This window comes from Eschrichtius robustus, chromosome 15 (assembly GCF_028021215.1).
Source record: "Eschrichtius robustus isolate mEscRob2 chromosome 15, mEscRob2.pri, whole genome shotgun sequence".
NCBI lineage: Eukaryota > Metazoa > Chordata > Mammalia > Artiodactyla > Eschrichtiidae > Eschrichtius > Eschrichtius robustus.
In genome coordinates this window covers 11,248,687-11,276,438 of record NC_090838.1, presented here as the reverse complement: position 1 = coordinate 11,276,438, position 27,752 = coordinate 11,248,687, and the positions used below count along the sequence as shown (strand labels likewise).

General features: G+C 41.4%; 1 protein-coding gene across 2 annotated transcripts in view; it reads left to right on the top strand.

The window, feature by feature from the left end:
• NBAS (NBAS subunit of NRZ tethering complex) overlaps window positions 1-27,752 on the top strand; it is a 340,101-nt gene that overhangs the window by 215,917 nt on the left and 96,432 nt on the right. For both annotated transcript variants that reach the window (XM_068564082.1, XM_068564081.1), the window contains 4 exons: window positions 11,899-12,128; window positions 15,574-15,684; window positions 25,427-25,677; window positions 26,698-27,032. In XM_068564082.1, the coding sequence (XP_068420183.1) occupies window positions 11,899-12,128; window positions 15,574-15,684; window positions 25,427-25,677; window positions 26,698-27,032 (927 nt within the window). The remainder of the gene's footprint in view (window positions 1-11,898; window positions 12,129-15,573; window positions 15,685-25,426; window positions 25,678-26,697; window positions 27,033-27,752) is intronic.

The window sequence follows — 27,752 nt, the reverse complement described above, 5'->3', positions numbered from 1 at the left end:
CCTCATGGTTTCCACTTTGTTAATGAGCAGGGTTAAGCTTTTCTAAAGTAGTTCAAACACGTTTACCTCTTTGGAGGGACTGATGCACTTTGTATTCAGAGTGCTTTGTATTCCCAGTGGCTGACAGCCTTTGCCTTTTCTGTGTTAGACGTAGTTGCTTTTCCAGGAATTAATAAGAAGTAGAGTTTCTAATATTCATTGTGAATGCTGATTCATCCCCTAACTTTTCTGTCATTTATTTTATGTTACAGCATTCTTAGGAAAGGCTAAAGGAGAGGAGAAATGGAGAGTTGGCTTTTTAACTCACTTCTCAAGAGGAAGATGGCTCTGTCTAATTTAGGACAGTAGGCAATGTAGTTCTTTGAACGGTGCTGCACTTTTATTTATTTTTAAGCCAGAGAGATATGAGAGTAGTAATTATGCAGATGAAATGTTGAGATACACTGTGCCTACTTGCCACCAAGCTTCTGACACTTTTATTTAACTTTATTGTTAATTTCTGAGTGAGAGCACCTAAGCGTGGCCTCAAGTTACATGTGCCTTGTTTTGTGGACACAGAAGTGTTCCAGATGCCGCTGGAAAATGGAAGCCCTGTAGGTTTACTTGTATACACCACCTTTAGTCATCAGTGTTTGGAAATTATTTCCTTTTTATACTGGACATTTTAAGAGAATTACCACTTTAGGAGTAGGTAAGCAAATAGGTCAGACTTTCAAATCCACTCTGTGCACAAATCCAAGGTTCAGTTTTTACTGAGGCAGGATTCTTCCTCCCCAACCCAAAGTAGGCTATGAAGAAATAATTTCACATGAGTATCAAAGTTCTAGCTGCCTCCACCATCCAAAGCATATCTAAGAACCTATAAGTATGTGAAAACATTCCATTCGTGGCAAAATCTATGGCTCTCATTCATCAGTTTTTATTTAAAAAGAGGAAGGTGGGTGGGGGAACCCTCTGCCACGCAGATTACTCTCCCAAGGGCTTCATCATCGTCAGTGGGTATTGTTCTCAGGAATAGGTATATTAGGATGAAATTGGCCAAGAAAAGGACTGTTTCTTTCTCTTTTATTAGCCAGTTGATGTATTACTTTATTTCGGAAATTTTGAATTTATTTTTTTGTTTTCGATAGCTACTGCTGCTTTGTACAGTACTTTTATCCTATACTCTAGTAATTTTCCTTTGTTTTGCTTTTATATCACAGGGATGTTTTTATGTGAAATAAGGAATTGACCTACTGTGTTATACATTGAGGGAAAGAAGTGATTATATAGGTGGAAGTGTGGCAGGTTTATTTCTGGAACAGCGTACTTACTTAATGTCTTTCTTACTCTATTCAGTTGGATGGCTGGCAAAGAGTATTCATGGCGTTTGCTGGTGTCTGCTTTTAAATGTCCTTATCTTTTCAGTAGTACGTACACAAGTGCTGGATAATTGGCTCAGGACTCCCATGTAGTATGTACTGTTTCCATGTGTGTGATCTGTATTAAGGTCACACTGCATGCCCAACACTGTGTTCCACCTTTCACAAATACAGAGGATTGAAAGGCCACTCGGTCAGCTGGTCTAGCCCTAAACCCCGCCCCGAGCACCTTATGTGTGCCGTGGCCTCTGAGCGAGTCTTGGGATGAGAAGGTGGTTATGGCTGTCTGACCTCAGCGAACTCACCACTTACCGTAAATCCATGTGAGACAGTTACGTAAAGGTGGATTAGAGGAGCTAGCTGCAGGTGAGAGGACTGGGACCCCTCGCCCCACAGACCACGTGTTCAGACTGCGACAGAAGCCAAAGAGCTGGCTGCAGAGCCGCATTTTGGCCTGATCTTCGGTTTCATTACCTAAAAACTTAAAGTAGTCCTCTTGAAGGAAAATTCTAGTACAGTCTGTATTTTTCCTGTTTTCCCCGATAGTAAATTACTTTGAACCGAAAATTAAAAGTCCCAGATCCTGTATTGTCTTTGAGAGAGGTAAGGTAGGAGAAAACCATTAAATTCCATCCCAGCTTTTCTATCTGGCAGTCACTGTTTCCCACTTCAGATACTGAAGTCGCTCTGTAAGAAACCCCACTTAAGATTTCTGTGACTAAAGCGTGCAGAGAGAGGAAGCAGAACCTTGACAGATGAGGGTTAGAAGTAAAGGTGTGTCCATCTTGGTTTCTTCTGTATTCCCAACGGAAAGTATGAGTGTTTTATTTTCAGGTCTTATATTTTACACATCCTTTCATCGATCCAGCATTTATTGACTGCCTGCTGTGAAGGACATAGAGCCTAGTGTTATAGTGTGAAGAATAATGAAATCGGATTCCTGCCCTTTTCTACCCTTTACACCAATTTCTGTTTCTTCCTTTCATCTTGTGTCAACCCACCATCACTGCCCTTTAGCTCTTGGTCTTGTTCCTGTCACCGTTCTCCTGTCAAACTGTTCTTTCCTTTGAAGATGTCCCTTGGAGGTCTCCTGCCTCACCCTAGGCCTTGGCCTCGGATTCCTGGTTGTTGGAATACTCACCCACCCTGTGACGTGGTTCCTGACACCTGTAGCCGTTCCCTTTCTGGGCCCAGTAGCGTAAGGCAGCTGCTGGTCAGGGTCATTGCTTCGGGAAGCAGCATTAAAGCCTAGTGCAAATAGAAGCCAGCGAGGTTCATGTGGCCCAGTGGTGATGCCTCAACACATGACTTCTAATGTCTCAGCTGCTCCAAACAGAAACAGATGTGCCCTCTGATAGCATTAAGATGGCACACGGCTAGGTCACAAGCCAGCTAATTCTCCAGAGACTTCTTGGCAACTCTATGGAAAGCATTTGGTTGTTAGTCTGAAAGGTGAGATGAAGAGTGAAAAATGCAATCAAACGTCATTGTCTCTTCCTTTTTGTTGCTTTTGCATCTTTTTCCAAGCATCTGTCAGAGAAGCCTTTCCAAAATGGAGGTCTGGTCATCCTCCCTTGCGTCTGCAGTCCTTCAGTGATTTCCTGTTGCCCCAGCAAGGTGGTCTGGCCTCTGTCTGTTTCTGCAACTTCATGTTCCTTCACTCCAGCCGTACCAAGCTGCTTAAATTTCTCAGCCAGCCCGTGTGTTCTCTGTTCTTTGCATTCGGTATGTTGTCCTCTTTTGCCTATAATGTTTCCCCAGCATTTCTTTGCTTAGCACTTGGTTCAGGTCTTACGTCACCAAGGCATGGTTCCTACCACTTGCCACCATTCTGTCGTGCTCCCAAGCTGTGTTGGATGCTCCTGTATGCACGTTTGTACTGCCCTTTACTTACCTCGTAACGTTTATACTCACTCTATTACTTTGAATTTATCTACTTTCATCTCACTAGAAAATGAACTGTTCGAGACCAGTGTCTGTGTTGTATTTATTGTTTTCCTCATTGCTTAGAGCAGGACCTGAAATATCAAGGGTAGTAAACAAATGTTCCCTGGGTGGATTACTGAAAATTAATAATTCTTCAGTACATATGAAATAATTGAATTATGTGTGTGTTTATCAAATGTTTGTCAGATGACTACTTATGCCAGGGAGTATTCTAGATCCTGGGGAGACGGTCGTGAGCAAAGTATATGTAAAAACCGTTGCCCTTTTCAGATTTACATTCCGCTGAGGAAGGGGCACCATAAACAAAATAAGTAAATAAAATGTATACTTTATTAGATTATGATAAGACCTTTGAAAACAAAGAAGAAAGTTAAGGACTGTGTGTGTAGAATACAAGTTAAACAGGCTCAGGAAAGACCTCAATTGAGAAGGTGACCTTTGAGTAACGAAAAGGACGAGCATAGCACCAGAAAGATGGAGGGGAAGAATGTTCCAGATGGAGGGGTGGGATCTGTAACAGAGGAATTGAGGTATCCCTGTCCCAACATATGAACTGTGGTGTTTTTTCACAAGATATTTAAGAAAGTATTAAAATGTCTCCCTATAAAACTCAAGGCTCGGAAGTGTTGCCTGACTGCAGAGGAAAAGCATAGAATTAGGGTCTGTGACCAGACTTCATTGTGACCGGGTGGGGTCTCTTCTCTCTGGCTGGGAAGGTGTCAGGAGGGGGGTGACAGTGGCAGGCTGCGTGGGGGCTTGTGAACGGGAGTTGTCAGGGGACAGCAGGAAGGTCAGACTAACCCTGGGAAGGCATTGGCTGTCTTAGTACCTTTCACATTCCTTCTGCCGCTTGATCCGCCGAGCAGCCCCATGTTGCAGAAAGGAAGACACAGAGAAATGCGGTTGCTTGCTCAGGTTGCTCCGGGAGACGGTGACAGCTGTCACTTAGAGCTCCTGATCCCGGTCTTTACCTGCCTTTTACTTGGATGTGCTGCCGCCCGAGCTTTGTTTCGGAAGCAGCGTGTCCCTGTGTTTCGGACCTGAGTGATCTCTGGCTCACCGTTCCTAACGGGTCATTCCCAGGAGGATGTTTTCACGTGCTCTGCGGTGGCTACCGGCTAAAATCGCTGCTCCCGTGTGTGGCAGGGAAGCCCCTTGGAGAACTGGCGGCTGTTCCTCACCCCGCCGGCCGTGACCCTGACACTAGCTCATTTGAAGTCTACACTCCAGCTGTTCAGAATGTATATTCCTCTTAATTTAACATCCATCCCCACACCTCTGTGCCTGTGCAGATGTAATTCTCCTGCCTGAAATACCTCCTTCTTCTTCCCACTGTCAATAGGTAAGTCTGAGCTCAAAAGAGCTCTCCTCTGCTGCCTCAGCAGATACCGGCCTGAAATAATTTTTTTTTTTCATTTATTTCTTACCTTTATAATTATTGCAAATGCATCTTTTTTTAAAGTTGTAGTATAGTTAATTTCCGTCTCTCACGGCTCTCCTCCAGACACCCACTGGAGTGGTTCTTTTAGGCTATGGTAGCTGATGCACGTCTGTCTTCTCGCCACGTGGTAATCTTGTTGAGGGCAGGAATCCCATCTTCGCTGAACCCCCAGGACTTCACCCACTGCAGTTACTCAGTGACTGTTTATTGGCATGTGAATAAGTTGAGGAATCATTCCAGCTGCTGTGGTTCGGACAACCTTCAGTTTTACAGTTTGGAGTCCTGACCCCTCACGGATGGGCACGTTAGCTGGACGTTTTAAGTATGTTTGCGTTGTCCATTGACTACCTAATGACTCATTATTTGAGTCTTTTCAGCATCTCCCCCTGTATAAAACGGCACTGCTGGGTTTGGAATTAGATATGACAAACTCCTGATGAATCATCCTGGAAACTGAAATCAAAGTGGTTTCAATTCGTTGTCCACACATAATAACACTCTGTGAAGCTTAGCTTCCACTTGATTGTCAGTTCAGCTTGTTTCTATTTTCACATTTTCTCCTTCCACCCCCTGTAGTTCTGAGTTGCTAGAATAACTTAGGTAGATTACTAGGTTTGAATAAAAGTACTGATATAATTTGTGGTGTTATTTCTGATAAAAAGCATGTGCATCTTGACGGGAAGCACATCCCGAGTCAGCCACACCTGGCAGCAAACCTGGATGAGCTTTGGAGCAGCCCACTGGGCGTTCATGTTTCTTTTTAGAGACCTATAATGATGATTGGCAAATGGTCACTTGCAGAGAATTTTCTCTTCTAGTATTTGTCCTAATTAACTTTTTATGTTAATGCACACATGACAAAAAACCTCAAATGATGAAAATAGGATAAAACAAAAAGTATTTCCCTTTTGTCTACTTCCAGAAATAGTTTAAGGATATGCGTATTTATGTAATAACTTTTTATGCAAATATGAGTAAACTATACACATTTTTCTGTACCTTGATTTTTTTTCATTTATATCTTACCTTTGTAATTATTGTAAATGCATCTTTTTTAAAAAATTGAAGTGTAGTTAATTTACAATGTTGTGTTAGTTTCTGGTGTACACACGTGATTCAGTTATACATACATACACACACATACATAAATATTCTTGTTCATATTCTTTTCCATCATAGGTTACTACAAGATACTGAATATAGTTCCCTGTGCTATACAGTAGGACCTTGTTCTTTATCTATTTTATATATAGTAGTTTGTTTCTGCTAATCCCAAACTCCTAATTTATCCATCCCCACGTAAATGCATCTTGAAGTGTGATTTCTGCATCATTCTTTTTAAAAAGTCTCAGAAAATAAAATCAGTTAAAAATGGAAACGTGTCTTCTAGTTTTATATGCTAGAGAAGCAAACCCAGCAGGGGATGAAATTCAAAACTTTATGGTAAACTATTTCTAAAATGTGTTTTCTTAAGCTACTAATTGAATATACGAAGTAGAATATTATCTCAAGCAAATAACAACCCTAGAGGGGAAACATACCACCTGTTCAAAACTTTCCAAACAATATTACCAAGAAATGGAGACTTTTAAGCCTGAATGGATTTATTACCTCTTCTAGTAAGTAGTAGATGAAATCATCCAGCATTTTGGTGTCATAAATATTTATGTACATTTTGTTTTTACAGGGACTTGACCATATTCTTTAAAGAAATCGTATTTTTTTTTTTCACCCCATAGAAGAACTGCATTGCCAAATTTGGGGGAAAAAATTAGAGTAATTTAACTCTCTACACTTTTTAAATTTTTGATGCCTTTTTATGTTTTCAGTTTTTGCAGTATCTTTTTGATACCGAATATGGGAGATTCTGAAGCTACCCATAACGTCCTTCAAAGGCTTCTTAGAGGCCAGGAGCTTTCATACCCATGGATCATATCATTGAAATTAGGCGGGAAAGAGAGGGAGAGAGGTTTGAATATACTCTGCACACAGAAATTAGTGACTTCAGGTGTGAGTCTGGACGTGGAGCGTTGGGGGAGCCCCGCTGGCAGGATAGGGAGGAAGGGCCTGATGGAGTGGGGTGCCCCCGAGGCCAGAGGCCAGGGGGCTGGGCTCACGTCCTCGCTGCAGGATCCCGGCTCAGGACGCCTGCCATGCAGGTTGCCATCTGTAAAACAGCAACAGCAGTCTGCTGTGCCCATCACTGGGTTGGTATGAGGGTCAAATGAAAATCACGTGAAAGTGCTTTAGAAACTTTAATGCGGTACCCTTGTGCCGTGAATGAATGAATGAATGTATGAAATGAAGTGTTGGGCTGCGTAGAGGATGCTTTTGGAATATTTTTAGAGAAATTGTGATCAGCTCAGGGGAAGAATTATTATTAAAATTTAAATCATACATTGGAAGTAATCATGACCAGTAAACTTCCTGAGGGAAGGGGTAGAAGCTAGTAGTGATGATGGTAAGACGAGAAATTTGCACGGAAAGCCGGAACTCACAACATGCCCATCCATCTACTCTCATTCAGTTTTTGTGAAGATTCTATCAGAGAGAAATTGCCTCCGTTTTAATAATGGAAAACCTGAAGCTCAGGAAGGAGGAACCAGCAGTCCAGGTTCTTTGATGCCAATTCCTATGTTTTTTCCTCATAGCTAATTTTCTTTGTTTTGGGAAGATTTTGAAAGAATTAGTGTCATGTTTTACCCAATAAATCAAAGTATTGAAAATATTCCTACACATTTAACAAATGTTTGATCCATAACCTTCAAGACCTATCATCAAGGAATTAATAGAATGCCCCTTTTCACCACCTTATTAGGATGGAAATTTAAAAGGAGGTATATTTATATCAAGAGGTTGAACAGAAAATGATATTCTAGCATCTTTCTGTTCTAAATCTCTCTCCGTTATTCTTAGAGAAGACAGAATGCTTGGAAACACAGCTCAAACCAGGATCTCCAGTTGAACACCTACCATCGTGTGTCCTCTGTGATCATTTGTATTTACACATGTGTGTATATGTGTAAAAGGGATGAGAGGGAGGATGTCTGTGTTAAAAAAATAGGTCAGTCCTGATGTAATATAGAATGACAGCATTAAGTCCATCATTGAAAGTTGATCATCTGTAAAAGGACTCAAATGCCAAATCTCATTTACATTTGGTGGGAGCTATGTGTACATTGATCTTATCAAGATTCTTATAATTTTAAGAGATACCCCTCCCTGCACAACAAATATAAAGGGCTGGTTCTTGGGCGACGTTATGCCTGGGAGTCATATCCTGCCCTGCCACCTACCCTGCATGGCCTTAGTCAAGCTACTCACCTCCTTACCCATCTTAAAGAGGATAGTACTAGTAGACTCTGGTGTCCCAAGATTGTTAGTATTAAATGAGATTCAGTTCATATATATTTAGCACTATGTCTGTTCCATACCGAAGACTGAAATATTAGGTATTTGTTCTTAAATGTTTCTTAGAAAAGTGAACACATTTGATGCACAGAGAATGTGAAGTAAAAATTATTCAGAGGGGCTAGACAATTTCTACTTAGTAAAGGAGAAGGGATGAAAGTTGTTTAAACTGTGTAGGGGCCTACTGGCTATAATTTGTTGGTCTGAAATTGTATTTTTAACAAAGAAATCTGTTCTGATGTTTAGTGGAGGCATCAATGAGATGAGATGTAGAACTTCCCCAGTTCCACACCTGGAGGGATTTACAAGGTTTTATTTTATTTTCATGTTTGAATTCTTATACATTCATAGGATTTTAGCCTTAGAAAGGTGATCATCTTGTGATACTCCTTTGTTCTACATCTGAAGAAACTGAGCCCCAGAAGAGTCAGAAGTGTCCATTGCTCCCTCTAAGGAGTTTCCAGCATTCTTGTTTGTGATTCTATAATGGTTCTTATACTCAGGTGCCTTCTGTGAGTTGTTTATGTGTACATCTTTGACAATCACTAGTTTTAGTTTCTTGGGAGTAAGCTCTGGGCCCAATTTTCTTTCATATAATAATAGAGAAAAAGACATTCTAAAATATTTTATTTGTGCCTCCCAACAAACCACGAGGATGGTGTGCTTGTTGACTCTCTTATAGATGAGGAAACAGAGACATGATGTAACTTGCCTCAAATTGCATCTCTGCTAACTGAAGGATCTGGAATATAAACTAGTATTACTAACTTAAAAGCTACAACTGCTGTTCAGTGTGTCTCCGTTTTACTCCACACCTGATTTGTTCAAGAAACTCTAATGTGCTCTAGGAAAGACAAATCCACTAAGTACCCATGGTCTCTGCCTGCTGGAAGCTGTGTTTTAATACTTATAAGAGAAGGCAATGTAAAGTATGCAGTAGAGGTACAATTAAAGTGTAACTGGTGTATACCTTTGAGTAAATTCCATAATCCCTTTCATTTTTGGAGCACCTGCTAAAGGCCAGGTCTTGGTTTGTGTATTTTGTGTGTGTGTGTGTGTGTGTGTGTGTGTGTGTGTGTATATGGTCTCTTAGGCTTTGTGAAACCATGCAAGCTATATATATTGCCATTTTATAGATGAGACAATCAAATTTGTAGTTGTTAAGTAACTTGCACAAGGTCATCCAGCTAGTAACTTCTCTGTGTCCACGCTTATTACACTCTGCCATGCCATTTTCTTCATTCGCAAAAGGAGAGAATAGGTATTTTTTGCCACATATGAAAATGAAGGTTGTATGTGGAGACTTGAAACTCTCTATAAGATAAAGAAAAGCCAATGTAAATGTTAGTATTAGCAATTATGCTCATTATTGGTATGTGCTGCCATTTTGGAGCTTAACTCTCTACCTGGTTTGGGGATTTGTTTCATACAAAGAGAATAGAAATGAGATCATATATATAGTCCACTCTCCCAATACAGGGACCAAGTCCTTGAGATGCCGGAAAGCAAAAAGTGAAAAAATGAATGTGGAGCAATAGCTGTGAGAAACCCTTGGGCGAGGGGAGGTGGTCGATTGCACGAGTGGGGGTGGGAGTCACACTCAGAGATGGACGGCCTGGCTATAGCCTCTCCTGCAAAGCGCGTCGGGCAACTGGAGGCTGAGGACTTTCGCCTGAAACCACAGGGCCAGAGTGTATATGGAAGGAAGGCTTCCTCACAGTTTTGATGAACGTGGGTTTGCTGGTGGAGTGCAAAACCGACACAAAGAGCTCCCTGAAAGAACACCTACAGAAGAGCTCTCCTGCTGCCCTGAAACCCTGGTCACTGGATATTTGCTTCTGCTCTCTCTCTTCCTAGGCAGGAGAGTGCTATCTAGATGAGGTGTGAGAAGAGCAGGCAACAGCAGAGCGCACCAGGGTGCAGAGCCGGTGTAGACGGGCTGGCTGGCCCCCAGCAGCGTCCCTCTACCAGACAGCTTCAGAGGGGGCTTTGCCCCGGTGGGCGGTTCAGGGTGGTGCCTCAGGGCTTCAGTCCGTAAGTAGGAGGGGGTTGGGTTAAATGACAGCCGTAGAGGCACTGAGGGCTGAGTCATGGGGTCTCCATTGCCAGAAGTACCAGCTGTATGCAGCTTATTCCGAAATCATTTCTAATTGCAGTTAGATCAGCTTTATTCACTCCATCTTCCCATCAGGTCTTAGCCATCCAGGCTTAGCACATACTCTCCCCTTTACCAGAATTTGTCTCCCTATTTTTTTGCTGGCCTTTTTACTTCTGATACCTGAGCAGTTAGCCTAGAAATTAACTCTTCCAAGAAGACCTCCTTGATACGTGCCCAAGTCCCACTCCTCTGCATTCCCATAGCACCCTGTGCTTACTTGTATCACACCATTTTATAATTGTTTGCTTGATTGTCTCTCCTCATAGACTGAATTCTTGGAGGAAAGGGTCACATCTTAGTACATCACCTGGTACATAATAGGTGCACAAAAAATACTTGTTGAATGAATGACAGATGGTGTTATAGCTGCTTACTTTGGAGCATTAGTTTTCAAACCCACGTCTTTTGACTTGAGACACGTATCTGTGGTTTTTGAGAGTAAGACTCAGTGTCTGCCTAGGGGTAGGGAAAAAATTGAGTAAGGTTGACTTTTTCTTAAATCCACCTGCTGGAATCCAAGAAGATTTCTTTAATTGGTTTTTATCGGTGCTCCCAGATTGTTCCTTAATAGGATCAAGAGAGAATGTCAGGCTAGGTTAGGTAATATGGACTCGACATTGACAAATCTCACGTGTAGCTCAGAATAATGGCTTACACATTAGAAATGCTGATGGCTTACGGTAATTAGATGTGTTTCTGAAAACCAGAGGTAGATTCTGGAGTTTTCTTCCTAATTTGCTGGTATTAAAATATGCGCCATATTTTCCCAGAAATTGGGAGGGATTGAGTTCATGTTGTTCACATATTAGGTAACTCCAGAATCATGGCTGCATTGCTGTTGCTTTGTTGACACCCGGACCAACTCTAATATAAATAAACGTGGTTGGTTAACCACTTATTTTCCTTTCCTGTCAGCTGTTCAGTTCTGGGTTTTGTTCTGTTGGAATAATTGTATTGTTGTTAAAGAAAATGCTAGAATTAAGGAACAGTATCCCATTGAGCCCCAAACTGAGCAGAGTGAAAATTGGTTGCATACTTTCTTATGAAACTAGAAAAATTTATGATTTCAGGAACAGGGATGGGGTTTTTTCCCCTCACTTACCCCTGGAGAAAACATTCTTCTACCTAGCTATTTAGGCATTTCTCGTGGAATCATTGAACTGCAGCTCTTTGTTATTGAGAACACTTAGATGGTCCAAAGAAAATTTATCTAGGGGCAGTGATGATAAAAATTACTTCCAGGGTGAATTATTATAAATGATCAGATAATTGGGGAAGAGATCTGGTATAGGATGATGGTAGTTGGAAAAGCAAGCATACATTATTCTTTAAGTGGGTGGAGATTTTTAAGGCGGAAGAGCAGAGCGGGAGTCCAGAAACCCGCTCCTAGAGTCAGTTCTGTGTCCCGTCTTTGTGGTCTGCAAAATGTGCCGCCTCTGCAATTGACTCCTAAGGGTGGTTGTCAGCCTTGATTGAATGGCAGCAGCGTGAAGGGTCAAACAGGTGCCCCGGCAGACGTGATCTTCTTCCCACTGTTACTCTTTTTTTTTTTTTTAAATTAGTCTTTTTGTTACTCATAGGCCGACCCCAAAGAGCTAATCAAGATGGTCACCAGGCATGTGACTCGATACGGGCAGGAAGCCTGGCCCGAGGAGCTCGCTGCACTGACCAAGCAGTTGCAGTACTACAACGAACGCCTCCTGGACTTCACTCAGGCTCAGATCCTCCAGGGCCTGCGGAAGGGTGTGGACGTGCAGCGGTTCACTGCAGATGACCAGTACAAACGGGAAACCATCCTCGGTCTGGCAGAGTAAGGAGTACCTTCGTCTCATAAAGGGATGGATTTAAAACGTACAAGAACAAGTTGAGTTATCAGGACTATTAATCCCCATCCTCTGAAGACGCACATTCATGGTTGCTATAAACAGGGCTTTCCCCTCTTCTTCCTATCCTGTGAGGGACGTGTGTGTCTTCCCAAATGGATTAGTCATGCAGACAGTATTTTGAGCCTGCAGATTTAAGTAGTAAGGATGGGAATTATTAAAAAAGCTTCCCATGATTTTGATAATCCAATACCAGTACCGTGTTAGACGTGATAGAGTGTGATCAGGGGTGAAAAGTGTCAAGCGTACTATAGAAATTTAAAAACAAGGTTCCGTCTTATTCCTGGCTAGAATCTCACTTTGCTACCACATGGCCGTTTAGTTTCCTCAGTATGTTAAAAGTTAGGTACCGTTGGCTTAATACAAGAGGAGGGACTGAGTGTTATGGGTCCAGGACACCTTTTTCTGTCCTGGGTTTCTAGAGAAAGAAGAGCTAACCACTTGAGCCCTTTCTCCTGTTCGAGGCCTGTAGCAGCTGCCATTTTTTCCTTTGTCCCTTACCACTCTCGAGAGAAAAGCAAGCCCTTGAGTGAGATGGCAGTACGGTTGGGAAGGTCCCTTTCTAGGTATGGAATTCCCCTTGGTTTTAATACTCGTCTTCATTTTTTGTTTTAGTTCAAATGAGTTCAGATCAAATGAGAATTACATGTCAAATGGTGGGAAAGTGAAAAAAATTTTTTTTTAAAATGTGTTTACCCACAATGGTTATTAAGTTAGAGGTATGTTTTGTTTTTAACACCCCAATTTGTGGAGTGCTTATCACGGGCCAGGAACTGTGTTAGGTGCTCTGTAAAGTTTATTTTATAAACATCTTTTAATCCTTAAAGATAACTCTATGACATAAAATGTTGTTATCCCCATCTTACAGCTAAAGAACATGAGGCTTATTGATATAAAGTAAGTGGCCCAAGTTTATGCAGGTGGTAAAGATCACAGCTGTGACTTTAACCTTGATCTGCCACATGCCAGAGGCATCACATCTTCAACACCATGTGCCCTCCCCGCACTGCTTGATTGAATTCTCAAGGAAGCACTGGTATGCAGTTCAGTCTAGGCTTCCAGCCCTTGAAACGAGGTTACATTGTGCTTACGTTTAACGATTATTTCTCTCTCCTGATAAGTTACCGTAAAATAACAAAGATAGGCTTGGTTATGGTAGTGGTGTATGCTATTTTTCATCATTATTCTTAAATCTTAAAGAAAGTGGCAAAGTAACCTTGGTACTCTGTAATAGTTTTATATTAGCCTGGGCTTCTTTCCTACTAGAAGACACCCCAGATTCTCTAGAGTGAGGCGGGGAACAGAGAGATCAAAGCGAGAGAGTAGGAATAACCTATAGCAGAATTAAGTTAAGAAGAGAAATACAGAATTTTTTTTTTTCTCTTCCCCTCTGTTCTCCTGGAGGTTCATAATTTCATAGGGTCATTTAATGTCCAATTTGAAAGTGACCAAAGAGATCATTTAATCCAACCTCCTTACTTTTGGAAGAGGAATCTGAGAACCACAGAGCTTTAAAGCATTGTTCAAGGTTACACAGCCAGGAGTTGAGCCTGGACTTCCTATTTCCATGTCCAGTGGGCGTTTTCTTTGGGCATTTGGTAATCCTTGGTGCCATGCTCATGGTTTCTTAGAAGAGAGGTTACTATGCAGAATAAAAGTTGTTAAGGCATGCCTTACATCATCAATTACATTTTGCTCGGTCTTTGTCTTTTCTTTTTAAGTATCCAGCTGGCATATGCTATTTGAAGTATGTCCTAGAGGACAAATATATGCTTTTGATAAATATATAATAGAATCTTCTCCACAGTCTGTTGGTTAGAAAAATATACAGCAGTCTTTAGATGGCTTGTTTAAAATGTCTCAAAGTGTCTGTGGGTTTTCTGAGTTAGCAGTTCTGACTTGGAGATGGCATTTTAGCATCTCACATACAAGAATCCTCAAAGGACCTGCTTCCTTCTGTTTTATAGCTCCACCTTCAAATGTGACTATTCTCTATTTTCTTCCTAATTGTATGTCCACTTTAATGGCAGTTGTTTTCTGTGAGTGCATTATAGTTGTTGTCCTTTGTTGTCTGTGTATCTTAGTTATTACATTCTCAGTGGTTAGGGTGACTTTGAGGAGAACAGAGTATAGTTTGGTTAGTTCCCACTTTTATCAGATAATAAGGATGTGAATACTTAATGACCATGTACCTGGTGTCAGGCACTGTGCCAGACTCCCACAATAGGAAGAGTGAGCTGCTAATGGTCCCTATTCTCCAGGAATTCTCATCTATCATGTGGATATTGGTATTCAATAAGTACTTTAAGAAAAATTTTTTTTAAAATTAATTAATTAATTTATTTTTGGCTGCGGTGGGTCTTCGTTGCTGCGTGTGGGCTTTCTCTAGTTGTGGTGAGCGGGGGCTACTCTTCATTGTGGTGCGAGGGCTTCTCATTGCGGTGGCTTCTCTTGTTGCGGAGCATGGGCTCTAGGCATGAGGGCTTCAGTAGTTGTGGCACGTGGGCTCAGTAGTTGTGGCTCGCGGGCTCTAGAGCACAGGCTTAGTAGTTGTGGCGCACGGGATTAGTTGCTCCGCGGCATGTGGGATCTTCCTTGGCCAGGGCTCAGAACCTTGTTTACTGTCCGATCTTCAGCTCAGATTGGTCACTCTCTCGTCTCCATCCTCACAGTATTTTGTAGCGTTTCTTTTAGCACTCCCCCCATTCTGTTTGATTCCTGGTTCACATTTCACATCCTCCATTAGGCTGTAAGTTCCTCAAGAAATAACTTACTTGTTTTTATGTCCTCAGCAGCTAGCACAATAGCTGGCCCAATGTAGAAAACAAAAATCTGTTGAGTGACTAACTGTGCTTTCTCAAATATCTATCTGTGGGGTAGGGATCCATTTCCTTCCCACTGCTTTTTGACTGTAAGCTCTGGTATCTCGATCAGAATTTTTTGATCTCACTACATTTTGGACTGGGTCATTCTTTGTTGTGGGAAGGCTGTTCTGAGCACTGTAGGATGGTCGGCAGCCTCCCTGACCTCTACCTGCTGGATGCCAGCAGCTCTCTCCTTTTCCTCACCCACTGTGACAATCAAAAATGTCTCCAGACGTTGTCAAATGTCCCCTGGGAGACAAAACCACCCTTGATTGAGGTCCACTGATCTAGACAATTCCTTGGTCAATTGCAATGCACCACAGAGAAAAAAGAGCATTAAAATTCCTTGGGTGTACTTTTCCTGAATTACTGTGAAATGTCTTATTAAGGAGTGTGCTGGCTGCACCCCTCTCAGCTGGAGAGCGGTCCTAATGAGCATCTTCTTTGCTGATTAAGGTCATGTGTTTCTCTCCTCCCCCTTCCCTCTGGCTGATGGACGTTCGTGAAGGACGCTTGAGGAGAACGTCTACAGCATTGCTCTTTCTCTGGCCCAGCGCTACAGTGTCTCCTGTTGGGAAGTTTTCATGACCCATTTGGAGTTCCTGTTCACCGACAGTGGGTAAGCACACAACTCTTATGCAAGTTTATTTCCATGTCTTTCTTTTCAGAGTCTATTTTAAAGGAATCTTGAAGTCGTACTGTTCAATTTCACTTTTCCTTTTGAGCTGTAGTAGACCAGTGTCTTTGTACAGTCTCTCTTCATATGTCTCTGACATACCAATATGCTAACAGTAGTCTTAGTTTTTGTTTTTCAGTAATAATAGTCCTGAGTTTGAGACTTTAATTCACTCATTTATTCAAAGATATTTATTGACAATCTCTTGTGTACTAGGAACAGTGTTAGGCACTAGGGTTAAAATAGTCAGTAAATTTCAGCTGTCTTGGAACTCATAGTCTATGGTGGGAGACAGATTATAATTGAATAATGACATAGCAACTGTGAAATTAAAGCTGTGATAGGCACCGTGTAAGAGAGCCCAAATAGGGGATTTGGCATAGTTAGGGAAGGCTTTCCTGAAGAAGTAACTCTTGAGCTGACACCTAAATAGTGACTCAAAATTAAGTACACTACGAGGAGATGGGAAGCATTTTCTAGGGAGGCAAAACAGTTGAGTGCAAAAGCCCTTTGACAAGATGGAACATGGTGTCTGTGAGCCTAACAGATGGGTAGTATGGTGACACCCTGAGAGTCACTGGAGCACGGGGTGAGATGGGGCTGCTGAGAACCTGGAAACCAGACCTTGCAGCCAGACCGTACAGGCGCTATCCAGGGCTGTGGGCTCTTTCCTAAGAGTAATAGGAAGGTATTTAAAGATTCTGGTAAAAGAGAGGGAGGTAATATGATCAGATTTGCATTTTGATAAGATCACTATGGCGACCATGTTGAGGAAAGATTTTAGGGAGGCCAGCGTAGACATATATGGACCAGTTCGGGAGCTATGACCCGCAGGACAGGTGACCATAGCCTGGAGTAGGGCTTTGAAAGTACAGGAGAGGTGAGAGTGGGTTTCAGAGATACCTGGAAGGTGAAATAAATGGTAATAAATAAATTGATTAATAAGGATAAACTAGCTATGGAGGTGAGTGAAAGGAGAAGGGTCAAGAATTATCTCCAGGATTTTACTTGGTCTGCCTTTTGGACAGTGACATCATTTGAGACAGAAAACACTAGTTAAGGACACAAGGTATTTCAGGGGAGGGTGAGGAAAAGGCAAAGGAATGGAAAAGTTATACACATTGAAATTCCCAAGAGGAAAGGTCAAGTAGACAGTGCATCTTACAGATCTGGAATTCAAAAGAGAAGGTGGAGCTGGAGATACTAATTTGGGAGCCATGTGCACATAGATGATAAATAAGCTATGTTGTGGGTGTGCTTTGGGTGATGAACATAGAATGAGAAAAGGAGAAGGACTTACGACAGACCTTGGGGACCTTCCACAGTTAGTGGTAGAGGAGGAGCTGCTAGCAAAAGGGACAAAAAGAGGGATCAAGAGGAAGGGCTCTTGTTCTAGGGAAGCCATGGGAAGGAATAGTTTCAAGAAGTGAGGGTAGTATTGAATGGTCAAGACCTGCTTATAATTCATCATCTTTAATTTTTATTAATATCTTTGAAATTCTACCCTCTACGTTTTAGTATTTATGAAATTGCTACATGGGTAATAGTGTTATCTATGATAAATATTGTACTGACTTCACCATTTTTGAGGCATAGAAATATGTTGAAATAAATGTTTCTTTTTTTTTTTTTTAATTTATTTAATTATGGCTGTGTTGGGTCTTCGTTTCTGTGCGAGGGCTTTCTCTAGTTGTGGCAAGCGGGGGCCAGTCTTCATCGCGGTGCACGGGCCTCTCACTATCGCAGCCTCTCTTGTTGCGGAGCACAGGCTCCAGACGCGCAGGCTCAGTAATTGTGGCTCACGGGCCTAGTTGCTCCGCGGCATGTGGGATCCTCCCAGACCAGGGCTCGAACCCGTGTGTCCCCTGCATTGGCAGGCAGATTCTCAACCACTGCGCCACCAGGGAAGCCCCCAAATAAATGTTTCTTATTATATGCATATTGGCGTAAAAAAATCTTGGCATTTTATTAAATATCTTTTTCCTTTTGTTGAATGTTACATAAAAGGTTGTCATATCTGTACAAACAGGATGCGCCATTGGTCTCTGAATATATTATAAATTATCAGGTACTCTAGTAACGTGCAGGACTGTTCCCAGCATATCATTATACCTGATAGTGGTATGATTATACAGACACACGGAAATTACAAAAGCAGGAAATCATTACCTCCTGTTTTGTCATTACTTGTGAGTGACAAAACACCTAATATTGATTTAGCAAGTGGTGTTTGGTGCTTCATGTTCTTTACTTAAAAGCCTGTTGTTTGCCTTACTATTCAGTCCAGCTTAGTAACACAAGTATTAAAGATCAGCCTTGTTAGTACAATAGAAATTGCCCAATATTTACTTGTTGAGTCAATGCCAGTGGGAAGTTAATAGGTCAGAGCTACAAGAAAAATAATGTTCTGTACCTTAGGGTTTTGTATTACTGTTCCTTTAAAAAAGTCATCTTCCCCCCTGAAGTTTGTTTTTCCTGTAATTTTACATTCTCCTTCCTCTTGGTTGGATTTGGAGGTATTTCCTCGTCTCACCAAATGTACAGATAAGCAAACACACAGGTTGGGTGAGGCAGCATTGTGCAATAGAGCAGAAGCCTTCCAATCAAGAAACCTAGAGCAAATCCTGTGTCTCTCCAGCTGTGTGTCCCTGCACAAGAGAATTCAGTTCTCTGAAACTCCTTTTCCTTTACTCTAAGTGAGGTGTCATAAAAATTAAATGACTTCCTGGTGAAATATCAAACCTACGGTACCTGACACATGATCCATCATTAATGGTAGTTTATTCCTGGAATTTCACTCCTGTAAGAAAGAGATAATTGTCGTAAACACCCAAACTTGAGTTCCTGGTCTCCTTTTTCCCCTTATTCTTCTGCATTTTCTTTTTTATTCTTGGTAGTTTTCAACATCAGTGATGGCTTTGAGTGGCTGTGTACACCTGGAGTCGGCTCCCTCTGGCGGACACTGGTTCTCCCAGGGTGTGTTCAGCAACCTGAGCTCAGGGCTGATTTCTCACTCACTGCAGCCTTCACAGCCCTCTTCACCTCTAGACTGTTCTAGACACTTTGGTGCATCTTAGAGACAACAATTAACTACCAGTGACGGCATGGGTTTTGGAATCAGGCCACATTTCAGGATCCAGCTCTGCTGCACATAACCCCAACTGTGTACCTGGGCACGTCTCTTAATCCTCTTGAGTCACTGTTTTCTCAGTTAAGTGGCCCATCATCCCCACCTGGTATGGTTGTAGAGATTAGAGAAAACCTGTGGAAAGCGTATAGCCGGGTAGCTCTTTAATACTGTCGAGATGATTCCTGTTACTGTTCTTGCCGGTTCTGCTGACTCCATGTGTGTCTTTAAGTTTTGAAGATGGGATCATTTTGAAATGGCAGAGGCTGCTTCTAGCTGATAGAGTAGTACCACATTTGTTTATTCATTAAATATTATTATTAGCTTTTTCCTAGTACCTTTGTGTTCCAAGCATAGGTTTAAATGCTGAACAAGACAGACACATCCTTACCTTTATAGAGCTTATATTCTAATTGGGGAGACCCCCATCACACACACACACACACACACACAGTTAAAAACAACTAAAAAATAAATCGCTGGTCATACTAAGTACCGTAAAGGAAATGCACAAGGAGCAGATAGGAAAGGCCTCTCTTGGACGTAAAAAGAGCTCACTATTGGAGAACGGAAGAAAAGGCATTTCAGGCAGAGGGAATGCGTTTCAGGCATTTCGGGAACAGGGACGTTCTTGGCATTTTTGAGTCACTGCAGGAACGCCTTTGTGGCTGGAGCGCTTGGAGCCTAGTGGGCAAAGGCCTACATAAGGGCCAGAAGGACCTCTCACTGTCAGCCTTGATAACACCCCATCTGTTCCTTCTTATTCAAACAGCAGACCTGAAGGCCACACATCCTACATTTTCATTTCACTCTACTAGGTTCTTTTCCATCACCCAGGGGATTAGTTACCCGAGTGATTTTGCTTGGGTGGCAGAGATCGTGATGCCTCCTCATCTCTGCTGGTTAGTCCAGTGGTGCCTCTTTCAGGCCCCTGGGAAGGGACTCTGGCTGTGCTGTGCTGTTCTGCACAGTCCATTTCATATTCCCTGGTAGGAGTCTTTGGGTCTCAAGTATAAGGATGGGCAAAGCATGCTGTAGCTGTGGGAGGTGAATGAACTCTAATGCGTCTCCCTTTTCCTGCGTTGAAGCAGGAGTGACACAGAATCTCTGCCTGAGGGTTGCTGTTGCTCAGAGTCAGGCTTGTGTCCAGATTGTCACATGGTAAAGAATTCTCAATTCTGGCCTTCTCTTCTGGACTTAGTTGAGGAGCTTGAGAATAGTTGGTGTGTAGAGAGGGGATTGAAGGCAACTTAGCTTCTTAAAAGTATGTTATAACATTGAAAAAGAAGACAAGTAAAAATTCAAACCAGGAAAAATCCATTTAGAGTAGGAAGGCTGAATGTAGACATTCAGGTCGTAGGTCTTACTTATTTTTTAAAATTGAGCCAGACATAAAATTTTGACCTTTCTTTGGCCGACAGGACCGTGATCCTGATCATGCCCGAGACTGTGATTCGTGTTGTACATAAGAAAAAATCTTCCAGTCCTAAAAATGGAAGAACTGATTCCTACCATCACCAAAATGGAAGCAATTGTTTCCATGTGTCTGCAGCCTTCCTTTCCATGTTGTTAAGGCCACTTTTCCCCCAGATAGGAAAAAATTCCTGACTCTGGCACAAAACGTAATAAGCAAAAAGATGCATTTTGGGGCCCGTTTTTGTCTTGTGGAAAGTGCACAGTCTTTGGATCCTGCAGGTCTGGGTTTAAATCGTGGCTCTGTGACCTCCTTCTAGTGTGTACGTGGTGGGCAAGTTGTTTCATCTCTCTATTCCTAAGTTTCCTCCTCTGCAAAATGAGTGTTCTTATTCCATTTTGCAGAACTGCCCTGAGATTTGAGAGATTTATACAAAATGCCTGACATGTATTAGATGCTCAAAGGAAAAAAAAAGTAGTTGCTATTGTTAATTCCGGAAACAGACCCGATTTACTGAACTCACCCTCTGACCGCTATCAGCCTAACATGGCAAATCTGATTTTTTAACAATTATTTTTCAGGACAGTGTGGGTATCAGTTATAATATACCTGCTTTGTGAGAATTAAATGAGATGACATAGTACTTAACGTACAAGGTGTGTTCAGGAAATGATGCCTATTGCTGTTTCTGTGCTACGGTGTCTTTTAAAATATTTTTTTGTTGGAGAGGTAATAATATGAGACTACATAAACCAGTCAGAATTGACATTTTATGAGAAATGAAAAAGCTTAAGGGGTCAGGGTTGTCCTTATGGAGGAGACGAAACCTAGTCACATGGGCTTCTTTCCACGTCACTACTCTGTCCACAGAAAACGTTCCACAAAGGAACTCACCAAGTATTAGTGTGACAAGAAACAGACTCCAAGGTACTCATTATTGATCCTCTCATCAACTGTGTAGGTGACCTTGCAAAGTTAAAGTTCATTGTTTGGTTTGCAAAGACACTTGGCTAAAATGTTGGAAAAACTGGAAAAGGCCATGATTATTTTTTTTACCATGTTTCCCCCGCATAATCACATATTCAGCTGTCAGGCAGCACTGCAGGTCAAGTCTGCCACATCAAGTTCATTCTGAGGCATTTGTGTGGCAAATATCTTGGACTGTTTCCCTCAGGTCGGAGTAGTTGTGATTTAGAGGGTAGAATTGTGTCTTCGCACAGGAATCAGTGGTGGAGGCCTATTCACCCATGGTCATGGTCATTCATGTGGATTTCTGTATCTTCACACTTTTAGGATTAGTCTTTGGGGGAAATGCTTAGAAGTTTCTGCATCTGAGCTGTGTGGACCAGGGGACCCCATCCCTTTGCTCTCTCCAGCCTTTCCCAGGAGCTCTCTCCCTCTCGCCTTCTTTCTCTCCTCTTCAGTCAACTCATGGAATTGTATCAGTATTATCACTCAGTCTCAGACTGAGTAAAGTAAAATGCATTTAAATATATTTGTTTCCCTCCATGAACATAAGTCCTTTCAATTCATGCTGTTCTTGAATCACATTTTTGGCTGATTGACAACTCGAAGCCATTACAGAGTCCCTTAATCATGGGATTAGTACTAATAACTTATTCCTTGTGCCTTTAGTACAACTAATGCTAATTTTCTTCTTGTAGTTAGTCTCTGAAAGTTAAATTTGCACCATATATATACTTATATATATATGTGTGTGTATATACATATATGTGTATATATATATTTATATATGTGTGTGTGTGTATATATATATATATGTATATATATATATATATACATATATATATATATATTAGTTGCCTTATAGCTAAAGCTTAGAAAAACCACTTAAACAGTTGTTAAGGGTAACCATTGATTTGATCAGTGAAAAGTCCACAGTAGTTTCATGGTATTTCTTCCTACTCTCTTGAATGTGGGCTCTTTGGAATTGTCTTCTAAGCAGAGATTTCATTTCTCGTTCCAAAAGGAAGATAACAGCATCTTTCGATGGGAACTATTAAAATGGGTTATCAATTACTGGCATCTATGAAAGATCTTAGTACCTTGTAATTTACTGAAGAGGGAGGTTTTCGTGTTTATCATGTGTCAGTAAAAGTATTCCAGTATCTCTCGTCGCAAGATAATTAGGGAAAATTGCACATCAGGCAAACTAAACTGCAGGCACAGAAGAATAGGTGGGTGGGCGAGGGGGGAAAGTAACATTGACTGAGAGAGACTGTATTCAGAATCAAGTCGAACACAGATGGACTAAAGCTGTTGTGGTTTAGCCATTGTCCATTGTGTAGATGAGTCTCAGACACTCTGCTTGCCAGGGGATAGCAGTGAAGTGTGACAGGAGAACTCTTTTAGATTACTGCCCCTGAGAGAGAACTACTGTCTGTCACAGAAAGAATCCTGGTTTTGAAATGGTTGTTAGTGAGGGCGCTTACGCTGCATTGGTTGACGGCTGCTTTGTGACTAGGTGAGCGGCCCCAGCCATGCAGAGTCCGGACAGATCTGGACGCTCGGTCTTAGGCGTCACTTAACCTCTCTGATGGCTGTCTCTCACTCGCCTGCCGCAGTAATCCGTGGGATAAGTGCAGGGTTTCTTTCCTCTTCCATCGGGCATGTCGCTCTGATTGCAAGTCTTTGTCAACATGAATCATCTTAACGGGATGACGCAGTTTCTTATTTCCTTCTTCACTGCGTTGTTTTCAGACTTCACTTTGCAAATTATGAAGGAACATCAGGAATTCTGTGACTTTCATATGCCACTGGGTGTACAGTACGGGGGTACCCTGGAGATATTGCAGGTTTGGTTACAGACCACTGCAGTAAAGCCAGTATCACAATAAAGCTAGTACATGAAGGTTTTTGTTTCCCAGTGCATATAAAAGTTACATTTACACTATACTGTAGTCTATTAAGTGTGCGAAAATATGTCTAAAAAACATGTGCAGACCTTAATTAAAAGATACCTTATTGCTAAAACAATGCCCAATTACAATAGGAACATCAAAGATCACTGATCACAGATCACCGTAACAGATATAATAATAAAGAAAAAGTTTGAAATATTGCGAGAATTACCAAAATATGACACAGAGACACGAAGTGAACAAACTCTGTTGGAAAAATGGCACCAGTGGACTTGCTTGACCCAGGGGTGCCACCAACCTTCCATTTGTAAAAAAAAAAAAAAAAATGCAATGTCTGTGAAGCGCAATAAAGCAAAGCACAATATAAAACGAGGTCTGCCTGTATCTTTCAGGCGTGACCTTGCGTTCTTCGAATAGTGATAGTATCCAAAGAGTTTTGAAATAGCCGTCCATTTATACTCACTATTTCCTGTACAGGCCTTGTGCTTTCTTGTCTTGATACTTTTGTTCATATTTTTTCTGCTTCATTCCTTTCTACAATACCAAGCTCAAGTACTTCTCTCAGTAAGCCTTCTGGTGTCATCGATATCTACCTCCTCTGAAGTGACAGCTTTAGTGACCCCACTCGTAACTGGAATATAATTGCATGTCCTTTGTCAGCCCACACTATTATTCTGCAGTGTTTTTTAAGTATGTATAATGCAACTGGATTTCCACACTGCTGGATGAGAGCTCTGTGTTGTAACTCTACACCCTCCCCAGTGCTGAGCACAGGGCCTTGTCCGTAGAGGACACCTAAGTTTTTGTTCATTCTCCCATCTATTTGGCATTCATAAGGCACATGTCGAGTGTTTCCTTTGCACCACACACTGGTGCTTGGTACTGAGAAGCTAAAGCGGAAGAAGATGTGGTATCATCTTTGCCATCAAGTGGTACATGGTCTAGTGAGGGAGACAGGCAAAGTAATAAATAGTTAAAGCATGTTATGAATAGATGGATAATCTGGGACATTTTTATAGACCAGGGACATTTTTATAGATAGGGATATTTTTGTAAATGTTTGAACCGTGTCTTAATAGAAAAATAGGATTTCTCTTGAAGTGAAAGTTAAAAGAGCATTTTTGAATTGCTTGATATTTTGACTTTATAAATCGCTGCTGTTACCCCAAGTATTATCACATCCTGATACAAATTTTAAAGTATATTATGTATTAACTTTACGTAAAACAAAAACATGTCTTGGCACTTAGGGGGAATGCCAATAAACAGGGTATCGTATTTCAGAAGAGCTGCTTTTAAACGATATGAAACCTAACTTTGATCCTGTCAGAGGTCTCACTTCCTGCTCCCAGGTACTTTCATTGCTGCTCTACGAACCCTGGAAGCTGGGAGTTTCTGTTAGTGCCAAAGGCCGCTTGAAGGCCTCTTACGGTTAGAAAGCTTGAAACTCATCCCGCGTGGGACATTGGGATTATGCTGGGCAGGAGGCACGGTGTTCTGTCCAGGGAGAAGCATGAGACCAAAATTAAGCCCTCCCCGTTACCCAAAAAAACACAAACTGATCAACCAAACAGAAGTCCTTAAATGTTTTTTTCAAGAGTTTAACCTTAAATGACTTTAAAAAAAAAAGCATTATAAAAACAGCTAAGTCAGGATGAAAATATTGATACGTGCTTTATCCAAGTGGCATTCGTTACTACAGATAATTCAAGTGAAAGTGCAAGTATCTCTTCTTTTCTATTTTAATTCTGTTTGAACACAGTATCAAGGTTACGTCTACTATCAGTTCAAGCCTCTTTGATATAAAATTTATGCCTAAAAGTTGGGGTTGTTTCTTCACTTCTCTATTTCCTAAATTCCTAAAATAATAAATTTGTTTACATTTCTATAATGAAGCTCAGGTTTTAAATTTTTCTTGTGATATGAATAAATAATGCATAGTAGAAGGTGACAGATCTGGGTTCATTTCCTAGCTAGTAAGCACTGGGCAGTTCTCTGTAGAGAACTACAGGGTACTGTAGACCCGCATGAGACAACATGAAAATCATATAGTACCATTTGAAACACATTTGTTTCCCTTTATATAAACTACCTGCACACACTGCTGGTTTCCTGTCTTTGATTAGGCAGCAAGAAGGGATTTGTAAGAAGTAGCCTTTCTTCCTAGGTTTCCAAAAAAAAAAAACAAAAAACAACCATGTTGTTTAATAAAGGAACCCAATCTTACCGATCTTAACATACTTTCTTTGTCCTTAATTTCAGTCTGTCCACAGTAGAAATTGAAAACCGAGCCCAGGCCCTTCATCTCTTCGAGACGTTGAAGACCAACCCCGAAGCCTTTCACAAGCACATGGTCAAGTATATCTACCCCACGATTGATGGCTTTGATCATGAAAGACTGCTGTATTATTTCACTCTGCTGGAAAGCTGTGGCTGTGCAGATTTGGGGAGATACACCATTAAACCAGAAACCCACATTCGGCTGCTAAAGAAATTTAAGGTAGTTGCATCAGGTAAGTTAATCATTTTCCTGCTTGAACTCATTCTTTAAATTTAATCTAGGGCAGTTTTCTATATACAATCCTGTTCCTGCATTGTGGCTGGCATAACTGTGAAACCACCGTATTTTTATGCTAATAGACTTTATTCTGTCTCCAACTCCTTTACTTACTGTTGAGGGAATTAAATACTGGAGAAACTTAAGTCACACAGTGACTTATCGCAGACCTGGTACTAAAATCCAAAGTTTCTGACTAGTACACCAAAGGTTTTTTCCCTGCTTCCACTGGTTATATTTTATCTACATAAATGACAAGGCTGAGACACTTCCCAATAGGCAATTTGGCAGAATTTCACTTAAGTGGACCGACATGTTTAAAGTATGTATGGAACCCTTAAAATAAGAGCCTTTGAATCTTTGATAAATTGTGGAAATCTTTAGAATGGTGTCTGTGTGTCTTTAGCTCATAACTAAGAAATTAACCGTGTTAATACCTCTCAAATCTGTACGATACTTTACAATTTACAAGGCACTTGCAAAGCTGCATTCATCTGCTATTCGTAACAATTGTGAGTATTTACTTCAGTTTATCAGTGGTTTACTGAGTAGCTGAATTAGACCCTGGACTAGACACAGAGGAAAGGAGTAAGATTCAATCCCTGCCTTCAGGTAGTTGATGAGATACTAGATGAATAACAAATGAATATAGTGCAGTGTGGTGAGCGCACGGATAGAAGACATAGGTGCCATGGGGGGATTGAAGAAGCGAGGAGATATTGCCATCTCCAGGGTACAAATGAGGACACTGGGGCTCACAGCAGTTGAGTGACCTGTTCAGGGTCGCACAGTTGGTTAAGTTGCAGGCAGCGATTGGAACTCAGATCTTCTGATGGATCTCAGTGACAAACGAAGCTGTGCTGTAACTAAATCTTTTCATTCAGCCACGCAGAGGGGCTGTGTGTGTATTTGAAAGCTCCTGTATGGTTATCTTGGAATGAACTACTCTCTTTTTTTCCCCTTTTCTTTCCGATAGGTCTTAATTACAAAAAGCTGACAGATGAAAACATGAATCCTCTTGAGGCATTGGAGCCAGTCCTTTCAAGTCAAAATATCTTATCCATCTCCAAACTTGTTCCCAAAATCCCTGAAAAGGGTGGGCGCATGCTTTCCCCAAGCTCCCTGTACACCATCTGGTTACAGAAGTTGTTCTGGACTGGAGACCCTCACCTCATTAAACAAGTCCCGGCGTCCTCCCCCGAGTGGCTGTGTGCCTATGACGTCTGCATGAAGTACTTTGATCGTCTCCTCCCAGGTCACCTCATCACTGTGGTGGATGCAGTGACCTTTTCTCCAAAAGCTGTGACCAAGGTAACCAAAAAGATAAGAGTTTAAAGTAGATTGGCCGCTTTAGAAGAAATGAAAATTGCTCTTACATTCTGTCGATTTTGTTTTTATTTGCTTTCTTGAAATAGGGAATACTTACATGTTTGGCAGTTTTGTTTTTTGTCAAGCCTGAGGTATTTTAATTGGGAGATCATTTTCCTCTATCACAGTTGTGCAAGTAATATAAATCAGCCTTAACTGTTCTAATTTGCAAGTACATTTTGTTCATGTTATAGTTCTCATAATATGTCATTTTATAGTAAATAGTCCATCGTGTTCTCTCCAATTGACGAGTGGAAAGAACCTCCAGTGCCAAGCCCACATTACTTGCACTCAGAGCCAGGCTAACAACTTAGCGACGATTAAATCCAGGTCTTAAAAAAGTTTCACGTGAACGCTACGTAGTACATGACTTGGTGGTAGAATTACCCATGTGAGTCTGTGTGGCAATTTCCAATGTCCGCTCCATGCCCAGGTCTGAGCCCTTAAATTGGACTCTAATTTCTCCTCTCGATCCTTCAACATTGTAGAGTTTCACACAAAATAGATAATGTGGGTTCTTCTCCTCCCCTTCTTGCCCTCTCACCCAGACACCACTATGCAACAAATGTGAATTTCTCATTGCTTGGACACAGGGCATCATCTCTCCTAGAAAATCTCCCAGCCGCTGGTCTCAACTGCTGAACTGCATTGCGTTTGGAACTT